This window comes from Typopeltis vanoorti, chromosome 19 (assembly GCF_054136105.1).
Source record: "Typopeltis vanoorti isolate ZY-2024b chromosome 19, IOZ_Tvanoo_1.0, whole genome shotgun sequence".
Taxonomy (NCBI): Eukaryota; Metazoa; Arthropoda; class Arachnida; order Uropygi; family Thelyphonidae; genus Typopeltis; species Typopeltis vanoorti.
Window position 1 is genome coordinate 6,663,929 of NC_143567.1, and position 16,392 is coordinate 6,680,320.

A 16,392-nucleotide genomic window follows, 5' to 3' on the forward strand; every position below is an offset into this window, starting at 1 on the left:
ATGAGATCGTGTAACTCACATTCAATTGAAAAACCCATATCTTTATTGTAATATTTATGACGAGAATCGAACTTGGGCCTTTTCCAATCGAAGGGCACAGCATACCGTCATTCTTCCAATTGCACTATGGAGGCACTGTATTTATTTAGTGCCTCCATATAAGAAATAAGAAATTTGTCCAAGTATCTTGGGAGTACAAAAATAATTTCCACTGAGTGCATAAATAAGATAAAATCTAATTTATTTTGTATTTTAGAAGTGACAATTCGTTCAGACAAGGAAAACTCCCCCCCCCCTCCCGTTTTGACTTTTTTTTTTTTTTTTCTGCACATACAGTGCACATTCTCATTGAGTTGGTTTTCTTTTTTTTTTTTGTGAGAGGAGTAACATTTGGAAAATGACAGACAGTAAGTCTATTCTAACGAGGAGGTATATTAGTTCCATTCTGAAATCAGTGGAATTCTTTGATTGGCCTGATTTTTTTTTTTCTGCATATGCATGTGCAAATTACATATAATGCCCTCCAAAAGATGGAAAAATATTTTATTGTAATATTTATTATTATAATTGGTTAAATTGTGGGGAGATGACAACAGTATTGTTCTTATCTTGACATTCCTTCTTTTGAGATGAATGAATGTTGAAAGTGAAGTTACATTGTCTTGATCTTTCTATTTCATATCACAAGGAAATAACTATAACCCCCCAACTCTCTCTCTACATGATAAAAAAACAAACACTGAATAGCTTCATACCCATGTCACACCAATGCTTCTGCTATGCATCATACCACCTACACATCACCCCACCAGTAAGAATCTAAATTCCATCTTTAACCATGCCCAAAACAGAATAAATTCATGGAAATGATCATGAGAGTACAGTATTTTCTTTTAAATTTTTAAAATTAGGTAAAAAAACACTAGACAAATATGTGAACTTGGGAAGTTATTTTTTGGTTGTATAGATACATGTGAATATATTTGGGCAATTAGTTATTTTCTTTTAAATTTTTAAAATTAGGTAAAAAAACACTAGACAAATATGTGAACTTGGGAAGTTATTTTTTGGTTGTATAGATACATGTGAATATATTTGGGCAATTAGTTATTTTCTTTTAAATTTTCAAAATTTGGTAAAAAAAATACTAGACAAATATGTGAACTTGGGAAGTTATTTTTTGGTTGTATAGACATATGTGAATATATTTGGGCAATTAGTTAATAAGTCTTAACAGTGGCAGAGTTTTAGGGAAGTAGGAAGAGAGCAAGATATTTTCCATGAAGGTAGCATAAAGACAAACTACAAATAATATTATCTCAGGAGGGTGATCACCATGAATTCCTGTAATTTATCCTCAGGGATACAGGATACTATGATAGCACTAATAATGTGAACTTAATCTCACATTAAGTGAAACATTTCAAATTTCATATCTCCAATTTTGATATCATTTTACTGCTACTTTCCTTCAAAATGTGATCCATATAGATGAATAAATAAGAGTGGTGATAGTGCAGCTTTGTCTCGTGCTTCTGATTTTAAGATTGACTCCTACTGAACTATAAAAGTTCTTCTGTTCAACATTAGAGGGCAGAAAACTATGACCTTACATCTTTTGTCAGTTACAATTTGAATAGTTTCACTTTCTCATTGTTGCCTGTAAACTGTAACATGTTGTTCTGCTCTCAAGATGTTGGTTTGAAATACAATCCACTTAATAAACATCCTTTTATAATTTAGTTTCATTTGGTGTTGTAATACCATTAAACTTATAATAAGATCATTAGTTTTGGTACTGTGGATAGGATAAGGGTTAAGTAATTCAGAAATCCTGTTCCAGAGATTAAATATGGAACTTTTTTAAGGCCTCCATTTGAGTGTTAGTGTCACACTGCATAATGAAATTCACAATTATGTTCCTGTGGGATTCAAGCCTATAGTCTGTGGGTTGAAGAGTGAATATGCTATCCACATAGTCATCCAAGCCAGTAATTACGAGGTTTGTCACCCACCTCTGGATATGTACCATGGGAAAGTTTGCCGACTCCCAAGTGGTTGCACTATATATCTCCAGGACGTTCGATTGGGTCTGGCACAAGGACCTATTAAGTAAGCTCCCATCATTCAGTTTGTCCTGTGATGTCTGTAACTGCATCACCAGTTTTCTCACTGGACATGTGTTGCATATGATGATCGATGGTCCTCTGTCTTCCACTAGGCAACTAATGCTAGGGGTCCTGCAAGATTCTGTTCTCTCACCCACTCTCTTTCTTCTATATATTAATGACCTGCTCCAGTTAACACCAATCCAATATACAGTTTTGCTGATGACAGTACACTATGTTCCTCCTTCTCACTTGACAAATCTTGCACCAAATAAGCCACAACTCATATAGCAATGGCCTCTGCAAACCTGAATTCTGATCTCCAAATCATTTTTCAATTGGAGCTAGGAGAATCTTGACAATTTCATGCCCAGTTTTGCATAATCACCACACAATTCAATACCTCCCCTTAAATCTTTTCCTATATTATTAATATACAAATTAAAGGAAAAATAGGAGAGACAGAGATTGGAAGCAGTAAAAGTCAAGGATGCCAGTGAGAAGTATAAATGAATCTAATTGGAGTATCATATATGGAGATTCAATGATTCGGACTAATAGCCTTAGTACAGTACCCTGAAGCACTCCACTAGCCACCCTCATTCTTCTAGATTCCACTCCACAATATATTACTCTCTGGTGTGTCAGCCACACACACCACCTTCATCCATGCTACTAGTTTAATATCCATTCCCATTTGCTCCAAATTTTGTAATAGTTTTCCATGTGGTATTCTGTCAAATGACTTTGCATAGTCCAGCATGTAAACATTTCCTTTATCCAGTTCTGCTGTCAGTTTATTATATCATGTGAATAAAATACTAAGACAGGAATCCCTACTGTTTACAAAGCCATGCTGCCCACTGCAGTGTATCACATCTCTTTCCTCCCACTGCTGGATTTTACCTTTAACCAACATTTTCGATACTTTAATGACCGCTCCTGGTATTGGCCTTCACTTTGCTACCTCTGTCTTGGAGCCACCTTTATGCAATGGAATTATCTTACCATATTTTCACTCCATTGGAACCTTGCCAGAGCTAAGACTTAGATTGAACAACTTCAGAAGCAATGCTAATTCTCTTGCACATTCACATAGTACACGAGCTGACATGCCTTCCAGTCCCGCTACTATATTCACATTGATATTTTTGAATATTTTCATATTTCAAGATTTTTCATAGATTATCTGAAGATGACGAGAACGAGAGGCCATCCCTGAAAACTGTATAAGATGGCTAGAGGTGGAGAGCAAAAGGGGTGAGAAGTAGATTTTTTGCATGGAGAGTGGTAAGTGATTGGAATGCATTGCCTGAGAGTGTGGTTGAGTGAAGAGAGTAGTGAAGGCATGATGAACTGTGCATGTGAGAGTGAGAGATTTGTCACTAAATATTTCATAACTTTAAGGGGTCATCCCTGGAAGTTACGAAAGGAAGCTGTGCACAAGAGGGTGAGGAGTGGTTTTTTTGCATGGAGGGTGGTTGAACTGTGGAATGCATTGCCTGATAGAGTGGTGAGAGCAAGAAAGGTCAAATGAGTTCAAGGAGTGGTATTACAGGCTTTGTGTTTCCTAGGAAAGTCCTCCCATGATGAGTTAAGAGACTCATCCTCCTGCGATGAGTCTCTTGACTCCATGGAGGTCTGTTAATAATAATAATAAGACAATATATTTATTGGGATGTTGCCATAGATCAGGGAATATAGATGGTGATAAGCAGGAAATTCTTAGGCAAATTAGTTTGTCAAGTGCAAAGCGAGCGATATGGGGATTTCGACTATAGCAATATAAATGTGTGCAGTGGAGACAGCATGCACTATTAAGGGAACTAAATTTTTGGATTTCTTGAGGGACAACTGCCTTAAGTAGCATATGATGGAGGGAATCAAGAGTTTTGGATTTGGTCATAGCAACAGATTATATGAATGTGACTGAGATGTTATGCTTGCCCCCCCAGTTGGTGAGAGTGACCATTTAGTCTTGACTTGGAGAATGAATACACTATAGGTTTCAAGGCAGAAGAGATTTATGTAGAATTATAAGGCAGGCAATTATCATAAACTTGGAAACCAACTTGTAGCAGTACAATGGATGAAAGAATTTGAAGGAAGAGAGGTCACTAGTGTGTGGAAGTATTTAAGTAAAATTTGTCGACAGCAATTCAGATTCAATGAAGAAGATAAAGCAATTTGGAGTCAAATGGATAAAAAAAGGAATAAAAGGGGAATTATGAAGAATAAACAGAGATAGAGGTGGAGAACAGTTGCATGAGGAATATAAGGCTCAAGATAGGAAAGTGACTAGTATTGTAAGGAGAGAAAAAGTAGAATATGAAAGGAGACTGACACTGCAATCCAAGGAGAATCACAAGGAGTTTTTTTTTGTATGTGTGTGGGTGGGTGGGTGAGTGAGTAGGAGGAAAAAATGATAGTGGACAGATTACCTTGCTGAGTGGTGATGGGAATCGAATGACCAAAGCAGATGATGTAGTTGAGTTACTTAATGATGACTTTAGTAGAGTATTCCATCCTGATGCTACAGGCTTTATTCCTAGAATGATAATGAGTGTGAAGTTGTTAGAAATTAATGAAGAGGATGTATTGCAAATACCGAGTAAGCTAAATGTCAGTAAGGCTGGTGGACTAGATGGAATTTCTCACTTGTTTTAACCTAATGTGCAGTTTAACTGACTGTGATGTTAACTTGACTGTTTAGTGAAAGTCTTGTAGTTAAAAAATTTCCTAGAGAATGTAAGGAAGATAAGATAGTGCCATTGCAAAAGGTGGTAACAGAATGGAGGTATCAAACTGTTTGTATTTCTTCTGTAGTTCTTAAGATTTTGGAGAGATTGGTAAGAACTCGTACAGAGAATTGGTCAGATGAGGAGAGCGTTACTTATGCAGGCCAGCATGGATTTGTTAAAGGGTGCTCTTGTTTTTGTAATCTGGTTTTCTTGACAAAGAGTAACGAGAGCCGTGGATGAGGGTAAGGCATACATAATTTTTTTTTTATTTTGCAAAAACAGTTGATAAGATTATTATTATTATTCATGATGAGTCTCTTGACTCATCATGGGAGGACCTTCCTAGGAAACACAAAGCCTGTAATACCACTCCTTGAACTCATTTGACCTTTCTTACTCTCACCACTATCAGGCAATGCATTCCACAGTTCAACCACCCTCCACGCAAAGAAACCACTCCTCACCCTCTTGCGCACAGCTTCCTTTCGTAACTTCCAGGGATGACCCCTTGTCATCGCTCCTTTCCACTGTTCCACCAAGTAAAAGAACTCAACAATGTCAACCCTGTAACTGCCTCTCAACAGTTTAAAAGTCTTGATCATATCACCTCTCCTTCTTCTATCCACCAGACTCTGCAGTCCACATTCCCTCAGCCAATCCTCATAACTAACATTGTACAGTCCTGAAACCATCTTTGTTATCCTCCTCTGTACCCTTTCCACAGTTAATTTATCCCCTTCAAATCCTGTGGACCAAATTTTAGAACAACAGCCCAAGTGTGGTCTGATCACAGTCTTATACAACGGAATGCAGGTCAGCCGTCCTTCTCAGTATTGCAGCAAACTCTGGGTTACCTTCACTACCTTTGCAATATGCTGCCTGAATTTCAGTTTTCATCAATCATCACCCCCAGATCTCTTTCTCCCCTACTTCCTTCAGTACAGCTCCACCAATTAAGTATGCAGCATCCCATCGATGTGTCCCAAACATCAAGACCTTACATTTTGCTGCATTAAACGGACACTCCCCATTCATTTGCCCATCTGTCCAGTTTATTCAAATTCTCTTGCAGGTTACACATCTGCACTGTTACCAATAACCCTGCCTAGCTTCACATCATGTGCAAACAACTGAATATCCCCTTGCCATTCATTGACAATGTCATTGATATAAAGGTTGAACAATACAGGTCCCAGTACTGAGCCATGTGGAACCCCACTTGTAACATTCTGCCTCCTTGATGTTGCCCCACCATACACAACTCTCTGATACCTATCAGACAGCCAATCCTGAATCCAGTTGACTAATCTGACATCTAAACCCATGTGCTGGGTTTAGATGTCAAGATAGATATCACATGATAAGCAGCTTATCATGTGGTACCCTATCAAATGCCTTTACAAAATCCAAAAATGGCAGTATATGCCTTTCCCTCATCAACTGTTCTTGTCACTTTATTATAAAAGGCGATCATATTACTAAAGCAAGAGCACTCCTTAACAAATCCATGTTGATTCTCACAGATACCATTATCCTCATCTGCTCAATGCTGTATATGGTCCCTCACTAATTTCTCCAAAATCTTAACAACTACTGATGACACACACAAACTGGCCTATAATTAGACACTTCCAGTCTGCTACCACCCTTATGCAATGGCACTAATCTTACCTTCCTTCCATTCCCTGGGTACTTTTTCCATAGTCAGACTTTCATTGAAAATACAGGTCAATAGAGCTGTCAGTTCTTTAGCACATTCTCTCAAAACTCGTGGTGAAATACCATCCAGTACCTCAACTTTTCTGACATCCAGAGTACTCAGTATTTGGAACACACTCTCCTCTTTCACCTCTAGACCTCGAACCTGCCCTATCCCTCTAGTATTAAAACCTGTTCAGTGTTCTCCCCAGAAATTTTTACCAGCCGGATGGAATGAAGCATTAGCTGGGCATACAAAAATTTTGAATGAGTTAAGAAAGACTCTTTTTCATAACAAATTAAAATTGTAATTTTATTAGAAATTACTTCAAACAAAGATAATATTTTGTAGTAATTATAAGAAACAAAACTAGGATTTTTCTTATTTTCTCATTAAGTAATGAAAAACCTTGTAATGCTCATAGTTTAAAATTCTATACATTAATTCTTCTCTTCTTCTTCGAAGCCCAGTTGTCAGCAGCTTTTTCGTAATTAAAATCTGTTGGATCTGGTCCCTCCAGTGAAATCGGCATCAGATTATTTAGAGTTCTGATTGATGCGATTCCTCATACAGGTTTTTATCCTTTTTAATGCAGAAAAAAACCCTTTCACATTCAACTGTGCTCCACAGGTATGGCCAATCCAACAGCAGCTAGTTTTGCTAAATTTGGAAAAGACTTTTTGAGCTCAGATGTTGTTGCTAATTTCAACAGTATTTGTTTTGGATCTAGATTTTTGTATGACTGTCCAGTAATTGTTTTTGATGCAACTGCCCATTCTAGTTTAGTATTTTCATAGTTTAAAACTGCAGGACTTCCATTTCTAGAATAATAATCAAAAAGAATCTCAGAAGCCTCACGTTGATCATGACTTTCTGCATTGAAAAGTCTTGAAAAGCAGGAATGATTGGCATATCTGGAAATCTTGCTTCTAGGTGTTTAATAACTGTGCCTATGTATTTATAATATATTGTAGTCTTAAACGTAATAACATTAGAATCTGAATAATCAATGTGAAGGTCTGACCATTCACCTGAAACATGCTGATGAAGATTTTGAAAATGACTGCCAGGAGTGTCTTTCAATTCCATGATGGATAGTTTTCTGGCTTCTAAGACTGACTCTATTCAGTTAAGTCAACATCTTGCCTTTGCCATGATCCAGACAAGTTAGATAAAAGTGGTAACACATCTGAAAGCATCATTAGTGAAGCTACAAAATTGTATGTTCTGATATATTTACTTAAACCTTCAGCTGTGATATCATTTCGTTTGGTGGCCTCTCTTCCCAGTGCAGCTATTGCATTCTCTTAGAGAATGCAATAGCTGCATTGGGAAGAGAGTCTCTAAGAGAATGCACTCACCATGCATTCTCTTAGAGACTGTATTGCAGAATCATAAGACAGCCATCTAGTGTCACTAGCCATTTTAAGTTTAATCTGAGGACTGTTCAGTATATTTTGGATTTGGGTTAAACCAGCCATCCTGACTGAGGAATTTTGGAAGAAGAAAAACCTTAAGATATCATTAAACATGACTAAATAAGGCACTTCAGCAGCTGCTTGGGCACTAGCAAGAGCCAGTCAGTGGTTTACACAATGACATTTGACCGTGAGTCCATCTGTTTTATCTTTGAGAAGTTTTGCAACTCCCTTTTGCTTTCCAATCATGACAGCTGCTCCATCAGATCCTAGGCCCACCAGATTACAAGTTTTTAAGCCTAGACTGTCAAGGGTTTCAATTACTTTGTTAGTTATAGTCTCAGCTTTGCCATTAATGATACAAAAGTTGATACAACACTAACCGTGATCTCTTTTCTAAGTTGACAAACATATTTAATGTACACAATCAGCTGTTTTAAAACTGAAATGTCGGTAGTTTCATCACATAAAACACTAAAATAATCTGCAGAATGTATATTTTTCAGTATTTCAGATCTAATTTCTGATGCTAAAATAACAATCAACTCTGCATTATTTTTTCTGAGGTATAATGTGCATTTTTACCAACGTTAAGATGTTCTAAGTAGGAACAGCCCATAGCCTTGCAATGCTCAAGCAATTTTTCAAATAATGTAGTATGTTGTAACTCATTTTCGCTAACCAATGCATAGATCTTAAAGCTCCCAGAAAAGCATCTCTCTGCAAGTTATTCAAAATTGAAATTGATTTTTCAATTTGCCCTATTCCAGTTTCTTCTGTTTTTCAATTATATCTGAACAAGAATCAGTGTGTAACTTGCTTTGTTCATGGTCAACCAAGCTTTCTTTTCGAAGTCTTGTACATAGCATAGTTATCCAAGTCACTTCCATGTTTGTGGGTCGTCCTTTCCATATTTCATGCATGTGGAACACATCATTCCATTATCTTTCACCAATGGAATTTTTTAAACCACTCACTGTTAATACCCGATAACCCGATAAGTGGTGTTTAGATGCACATTTTACTTTTGAAAGAGACTCTGCAGAAATCGACGATTCTGTTGTTGGTTTGGTGTAATCGCTACTATGCTTATTGGTTTCATCTTTCTTAAAATAACTTAAGAGTGTGATTTTCTGACTTGACTTTTTACTCATTATGGGGAAATTTAATAAATAAATTACTAAATTTAATAAATAAATAATGATTCTATTTTCTTTTACAAAATAAAATATTAAATACTTGACTCACAATCTTCGGACAAAAACCATTATTAAGATAAATAAATGTAGTTATTTAACATCGATTTTTGCCTTCGATTCAGATTCACTCAATTTTCACAATTTATTTCTTGCAGACATCAAAATTATGTCTCTTTCGTAAAAGATCTTCTTTGCAACTGATACCGTTGTATTTGAGATCCCGATTTTTATCTTCTTCCACGTACGGATTGGTGTGCATCAAAGTGAATATTCGAAGCTCTTGAGATTGGCTTGCAATGCAAGAAATTGAGCTGGTCTCATGAGTATCGAGACTCTCCGGTTCGATTTCTCACTATTAATTAAAAAATGTCTTAAATTATTTTTCCATTCTTGCTCGTTATTTAGCCATGTCAATTCACAACGTTAATTGGCCAAGCGGTTTGCCCATTCAAAAGGTTCTGGGGAGAACATAGCTATTTCTCGAGGATGAAATACTCCAATGAAGTGCTCATTTAACAACTCCACTATGTCCTCTACATCAGTCACTCTATTCCCATTTTTATCCCACAATGTCATTCTTCCACAATCATTTCTCCTCCTACTCGCCACATAGCTAAAAAATTCCTTAGGATTTTCTTTGGAACTTAATGCCAATCTTTTCTCATATTCCAGTTTTGCCTTCCTCACCATACTAGTCACTCCCTGGACTGAATCTTATATTCCTCATGCATCTGCTCTCTACCCCTCTCCTTATATCTCTTCCATAATCTCTTTTTCACCTGCAGTTCCTGTTTGATATTGTTTGTCATGCACTTTACACCAAATTGTGTTTTCTTCTTCACTCGTGGAATATAGCTTACTATTGCTGCTAACAAATATTCCTTCACAATTTCCCAAGCACTAATGATATCTCGCCCTTCCAATTCCTCCCTCCGTGGAACTGTCCCAAGTTGATGTCTAAAACTGTTTTAATCACCCACCTTATAATTCTACCCTACGTTTCCTTTCCTTTGATACACCTGCATGTCTATTCATCTTCCAAGTCAAAACCACATGGTCACTCTCTCCGACTGGTGGGAGAGATGTCATCTCACTTTTTATCAGCTCTTCTGATGCTATGACCAAATCCAAAACTCTTGAACCCCTTGTTCTCTCTATTACATGTTGCCTAAGACATTTGTCCCTGAAGAATTCTAGAAATTCCATTCACTTATTACTACATGCATTTTCCTCTTCTCAGCTTATACTGCTGTAGTTAAAATCTCCCATAACAATCATTCAATCATTCTTTTTTGCACTTGCCAAGCTCAAATGTCTAAACATCTCCTGCCCCCCCACCCTCTGTGCTCCTTGGCTTATAGCAACACCCCACTAAATATCCTGTCTTGCCCATCTCTTCCTCACACCATATGCTTTCAAAACCATTAGTGTCATTGCCTTCCAAAGCCTCTACTTTTACAGGACGTAAGTCATCACTTATCATAAGCAGTACTCCACCACCGCATTTTCCCTTCCTATCCTGCTGAAAAATGCTGTACCCTGCTACTTCTATTCCTGTTATTATATCATCTTCCGTCAACCACGTCTCAGAGATTCCATTTTTTTTTTTTTTTTTTTCCAGGGTGATGCTATCAGTGCCACCAATTCATCTCCTTTATTCCTGATACTCCTGGCATTAGTATAAAGATGCCATGTGATAAGTTAGTTTTAAGTTAGAACATATGGATTTGGATATCAGGTTAGCGGATTGGATTTCTAACTGGCTTTCTGATAGTTATTAGAGTGTTGTACATTGCAGAGCATTAGTGTTGGAAGATTACAAGTGAATTCCACGAGGTTCAGTACCGGGACTATTACTGTCTTTATGTCAGTAACAGTGTCACGGGACTGCAGGGAGATATTCGATTGTTTGTAGATGACATGAAGATTGAGAGGAATATTATTAACAGTGCTGATGTTTTGGCAAGAGGATTTTAATAAGCTGGTATGGATGTAAATGAATGGGGATATAAGTTTTTTCAACAAAATGTAAGGTTTTGAAATTTGGGATCCACAGATATAATGCTTTATACTCATTTCATGCAGTTATACTGGAAGACGTGAAGAATTTTAAGGGTAATTATAGATAATAATTTGAAGTTGTGGACATATTGCAAAGGTTGTGAGGACATCTCAAAGAATTACTGCAAACTGAGGAGAACATTGATCATGAGAGGTGAAAGGGTGGTGGTCCCATTGTATAAATCATTGATCAGACCATGTCTGGATTTGAATGGGATAAAGTACCCTTGGAGAGGTGCAGAGACTGATAGCAAAAATATTGTCAGGACTATAAAATGTTAATTATTAGGATAGACTTAAAGGCATGCAGAATTTGGCGGATAGAAGACAAAGGTGGGATATTATTGAATCATTTAAGCTGTTGAATGGTTATCTGATTAACAGTGAGATGATTTTTCATATGATAGAATAAGGGGTAGAACAAGGACAAACCGAGGGCATACAAACTGCAGAGTTTGGTAGATAGAAGACAAGGGGAGGGGGGTATATGATTAAGCTGCTGATGGGTTATTATCGGATTAACAGTGAGGAGATTTTCAATATGGTAGAACAACAGGAAGAAACAAGGGCCATCCCTGGAACTTACATAAGGACATACTGAATAAAAGGGCAAAAACAGTGGTGCACCCAGAAAGGGGGATGCCAAGGGGCCACCAAAGAAAAATGGAAAAAAAACACTAGAAAATTTTCCAAAAATCTTTTCCTAATTAAAAATTTTTTTTTTTTAATTTATGTTGTGTCGTATCTTCTATTTCTATACTACTTATGAATTAGCGATCATTGCAGATGCTCAGTCATAGGTTGTATGCGATTCATAGTGTGTATTCTCAAATCGTCGACTCAACTTGTGCCCCCCCCCTCAAAATTCAATCCTGAATGTCCTACTGGGTAAGAATGTAAAGTTTTTGTATGGAAAGTGGTAGGAGCATGGAATGCATCGCCTGAGAGGGTTGTGAAAGTGTTAACAGTGGATGGATTTAAGGACTGTTATGATGGAATTTGTATTTGACTAGTGTTGACCTCTCATGATGAATCATGTGACGTCTTGAAGTAAAAAAAATAACAGTAATAATAATTTGATGTATTCACATATTATGTTAAGCATCTTAAATAAGCAAATTTTAGGCCTTAATGATAAATGTTTGATTTTTTTCTCTTATACTAAAGAAAGTTCATTATTAATATTATTATTATCCTAAGACCCCATGGAGTCACAGACTCATCTAGGAGGTCCCTTTTGTCATACACACAGCTCATCATACCATGCCTTAAATACATTCAAATTCTGTGCAGACACCATGCTCTCAGGCAATGCATTCCAATCATTCACAACTCTCCGTGCAAATAACCTGCTTCTCACTCCCTTGCTCACACCTTCCTCATACAGCTTGAAAGCATGAGCTCTTGTTCTCCCCAATCTCCCACCATGTTAATCCTGTAACAACTCCTTACCAACTTGTACATATCTATCACATCACTCCTATCCACTAGGCTCTGCAAATTGCATCACCTCAACCCTTCTTCATATTACATTCCAGAGATCAGAAACTAATTTGGTCAATTGCTTCTTCTGGACCCTCTCCAATATCTCCTCATCCTTTTGAAAACCAGGTGATCAAATCTGTGCAAAGTAGTCCACATATAGCCTAATCAGAGCCTTATACAATGAAACCAGAATCTCCTTATTTCTACAAGTCAGTGTCCTTGTCTCGTCATCATTGCCCGATTTCGTTCTGTTGTCCTATAAATTTTAGATCCTTATACACCATCACTGCAAGATCTTTTATTTCCTCCAACAATATATCCCCACCAAGAGTAAATTTTACATTCCATCTTCATTTTCCAAATTTTAAAACCTTAAGTTTTGCAACATTGAACTGGCATCTCCACTCCCATGCCCATTCACTCATCCTATTCAAGTTTTCTTCTAATGCCACAACATCTGCTCTACTCCTCATAGTTCATCCCAGCTTTGCATCATCTACAAACAAGTAAATATCACCATTCAAGTCTTTCCCCAACATCATTAACACACAAGTTAAACAGCAATTGCCCTAAAACAGCGCCCTGAGGAACACCACTAGTGACGTTCGTCTTCTGGAATATTTCTCCCCCATACAGAACAGAACCTGCTGATACCTATTAGACAATCAATCTCCAATCCACTGGACTAGTCTAATGTCCAATGTGAGGATAACATATGATAGGAAGATGAGAATGGCAGGATGACGACATATATATATATATATATATATATATATAAATTCATGATTTCAATATCTATTCTGTCGATCTAAACCAGAATTATTGAATTCATTTGCAATGTCTTGTAACAAGTAATCGTGTTCTAACTTCAATAAATAATTCTTGTTCTGCATTAGGTTGAATTTCATTGTATAAGAGTTGCTAATATTTTCTAGAATGGACTGAAACAGATGACTCTGGAGCTGTTAGGCATGTTATCCAAACTACAACACATACTTCAGTTACTGTAGATAAAGAAACAGAAGGTATAGTAGTATGATTTTTTCATTAACTGTTTAAAGGTTATTGTTAATCTTATCTTGTTTATATGTTATGAGATTTGAAATTATTTATTTAGAAGTCATTATTTTAATATGTAGCTATACTTTTTTAATTTGCAAAATTCAAGTGTGCATGCGTGCACACCTGCATACATGAATTTTCCTCTGGCTAATTTATTCTCTTTTGAAGAAAAATTACAGATTCAACTAGAAAGTATGGTACTGTTTTATTTTTATACTGACAAGTAATGAACTGAAAACAGAATTGCATGAGAGAAAGAAGGCATAGATATAAGATGAAGTTATTGTGGATAAGGAATATAAGAGACGTATTTTGGAAAGACAGGAAGGCAGATAGGGCAGTATTGTTTGTGGTAATGTTATTATTAATTTTATCTTGTATGTTATGGGATTTGAAATTATTTATTTAGAAGTCATTATTTTAATATGTAGCTATACTTTTTTAATTTACAAAATTCAAGGGTGTGCGTGCGTGCGAACCTGTGTACATGAATTTTCCTCCAGCTAATTTATTCTCTTTTGAAGAAAAATTACAGATTCAACTAGAAAGTATGGTACTGTTTTATTTTTATATTGACAAGTAATGAAGTGAAAACAGAATTGCATGAAAGAAAAAAGGCAGCATAGATATAAGATGATATAAGATATGAGAAAATAAGAGGATAGAACCATAAGAAAAAAAGAAACAAGAATGTTCAAAGTGGAAGAAGTGCTATGGCCTAGAGCAGCATTTCCCAAAAGGTGGGTCACGACCCAGCAACGGGTCACGAAAGCTAAATGCCGGGTCGCCTAAAAAATAAATATAGAAACCAATTGGAAGTCGAACCGGATTTAAGTGTGAAAAGATGATAAAGTTATCATCTTTTCTTCCAAACCTGAAGTTTCTAGTTAACAAACAACAGCATCACACTTCTCATTAATAAATTACTTTGCTTTAGTTTAATTTCTTTATATTTTTGTAAGAATAAATGCTTCTTTATTATAATAATAATAAATGAAAACTATGAACATTCAAATCTGTTTTGTTTTACCTATTGGCCATAAAAACTTTTTTTTTCCGTCCACGGAAAAAAAAAGTTTGGGAACTTGGCCTAGAGCATATGTCAACTAGAATGAAGAGTGAGATAATGTTGAAGATGACTTCAAACAGTAAGAAATCTGTAGAAGTAAAGTTATGAAATAGAATGTTAGTAAGGTGGTTGAAAAAGCTCTCATACTGTCTGTAAGACAGTATGAGAGCTTTTTATGCAGTTCAACTGCAAAAGCTTGTAAACCAGTGGTGCATTAGTATTTTTTTTTAATGCTGTTTGTATAATCCAGAAACCTTGCTCTAGCGATTAAACATGGAACTTTTTCAAGCCACTTTTAGGTTTCCGTTATGTGGGATAGTGGTTTTTACACTGGATAATCCCACCTGAAAGAAGAGTAATTACATTAGCACAACTTCAGGAACTTCACATATATGTTGTAGATTTGATTTAGTCACTGTGCTCAAGAATTACTGGCATTTGCTAAATTTGGTTAACTACCTATATGTCATTCTCAGCTAATGAAATTTCACAGATGGATAGCATAGATAAAAGTAGAAGGTATAAATGATAGTAGAGAGGAATTGTGCCCACTCAGAATGGACATGAAAAATGGCAGTACATTGCTTTGAGACTGATGTGTGATTGAAATCACTAAAACGTATAGCTAAGAGGATATGTTATAGACCTGGAAATGTAGACATCAATGCTTATGAAATGTTTAGGCAGATTCGCTGTGTTGATTTAAAAATAAATAAATAATAAGCCTTTATGATTGATTTTAATTGTGGAAATATGAATTGCAAGTAACCGATAGCATATGGAAGCAAGGAAAGTGAATTTCGAGAATTTCCAACTGTAATTCTAACCAGTGCTCAACAGATTGTTAAAATTCTGGCTGGATGAACTAAAGCTATGAGACCAGCATATTATTTTCTGTGTTAATATTGCATGTTTTCTTTGCTTGATTTGCCTGTGAGTCAGTATGCTTTGTTCTAAATGCATGTGTTCTTTGATCAGTTTGCCTTTAATGTAGTTTTTGGAAAACCTGGATTTAAGAGAAGAAAAATCCTATGAGATCAGCTAACTCACCTTCATGGAAAATCCCTAATAAAGATTCCTTGTGTCTGGACCATGGTTTTTGAGAGTTTTAGGCAGAACTGTCTTAAATAGCTTGTGATGGAGACATGAGTAAATAGAACAGTGGATTTGGTGATACCCTCACAGAATATGGTTAAGGGTGTGAAATCTTTTCCAAACAGAAAATCATGTCAGTCAAAAAAGACATATATGTGGAACAGTGAGGCAGGTGATTACGGAAAGCTCTGTAGTTGACTTACAGTACAGTACAATAGAATGAAGAGCGGTGAGTAAAATATGTTTTCATAAACATTGGAATTTCTTAAAATGCATCTCACAAAGGTAGTGTACAACTATACCAAGTATTAGGTATTAAATAAGGATAGGATGAACAGCAAAATTAGATGCAAAGTGTTGAAAAGAAGCTGTATATTAGCAGGCAATGACAAGATGCATATTAGAAAAATCATGACAAGCATGATAAGGAAAGAAATAAAAATTTAATGAGATCA

At 36.2% G+C, this 16,392-nt stretch overlaps 1 protein-coding gene across 16 annotated transcripts in view; it reads left to right on the forward strand.

Annotated features, from left to right (window-relative positions):
• The window catches only part of LOC150095834 (uncharacterized), a 1,527,755-nt gene that overhangs the window by 1,365,785 nt on the left and 145,578 nt on the right, over positions 1–16,392 (forward strand). For all 16 annotated transcript variants that reach the window (XM_090409494.1, XM_090409490.1, XM_090409495.1 and 13 more), the window contains one exon: positions 13,647–13,736. In XM_090409494.1, coding sequence (XP_090265620.1) covers positions 13,647–13,736 — 90 coding nt within the window. The remainder of the gene's footprint in view (positions 1–13,646; positions 13,737–16,392) is intronic.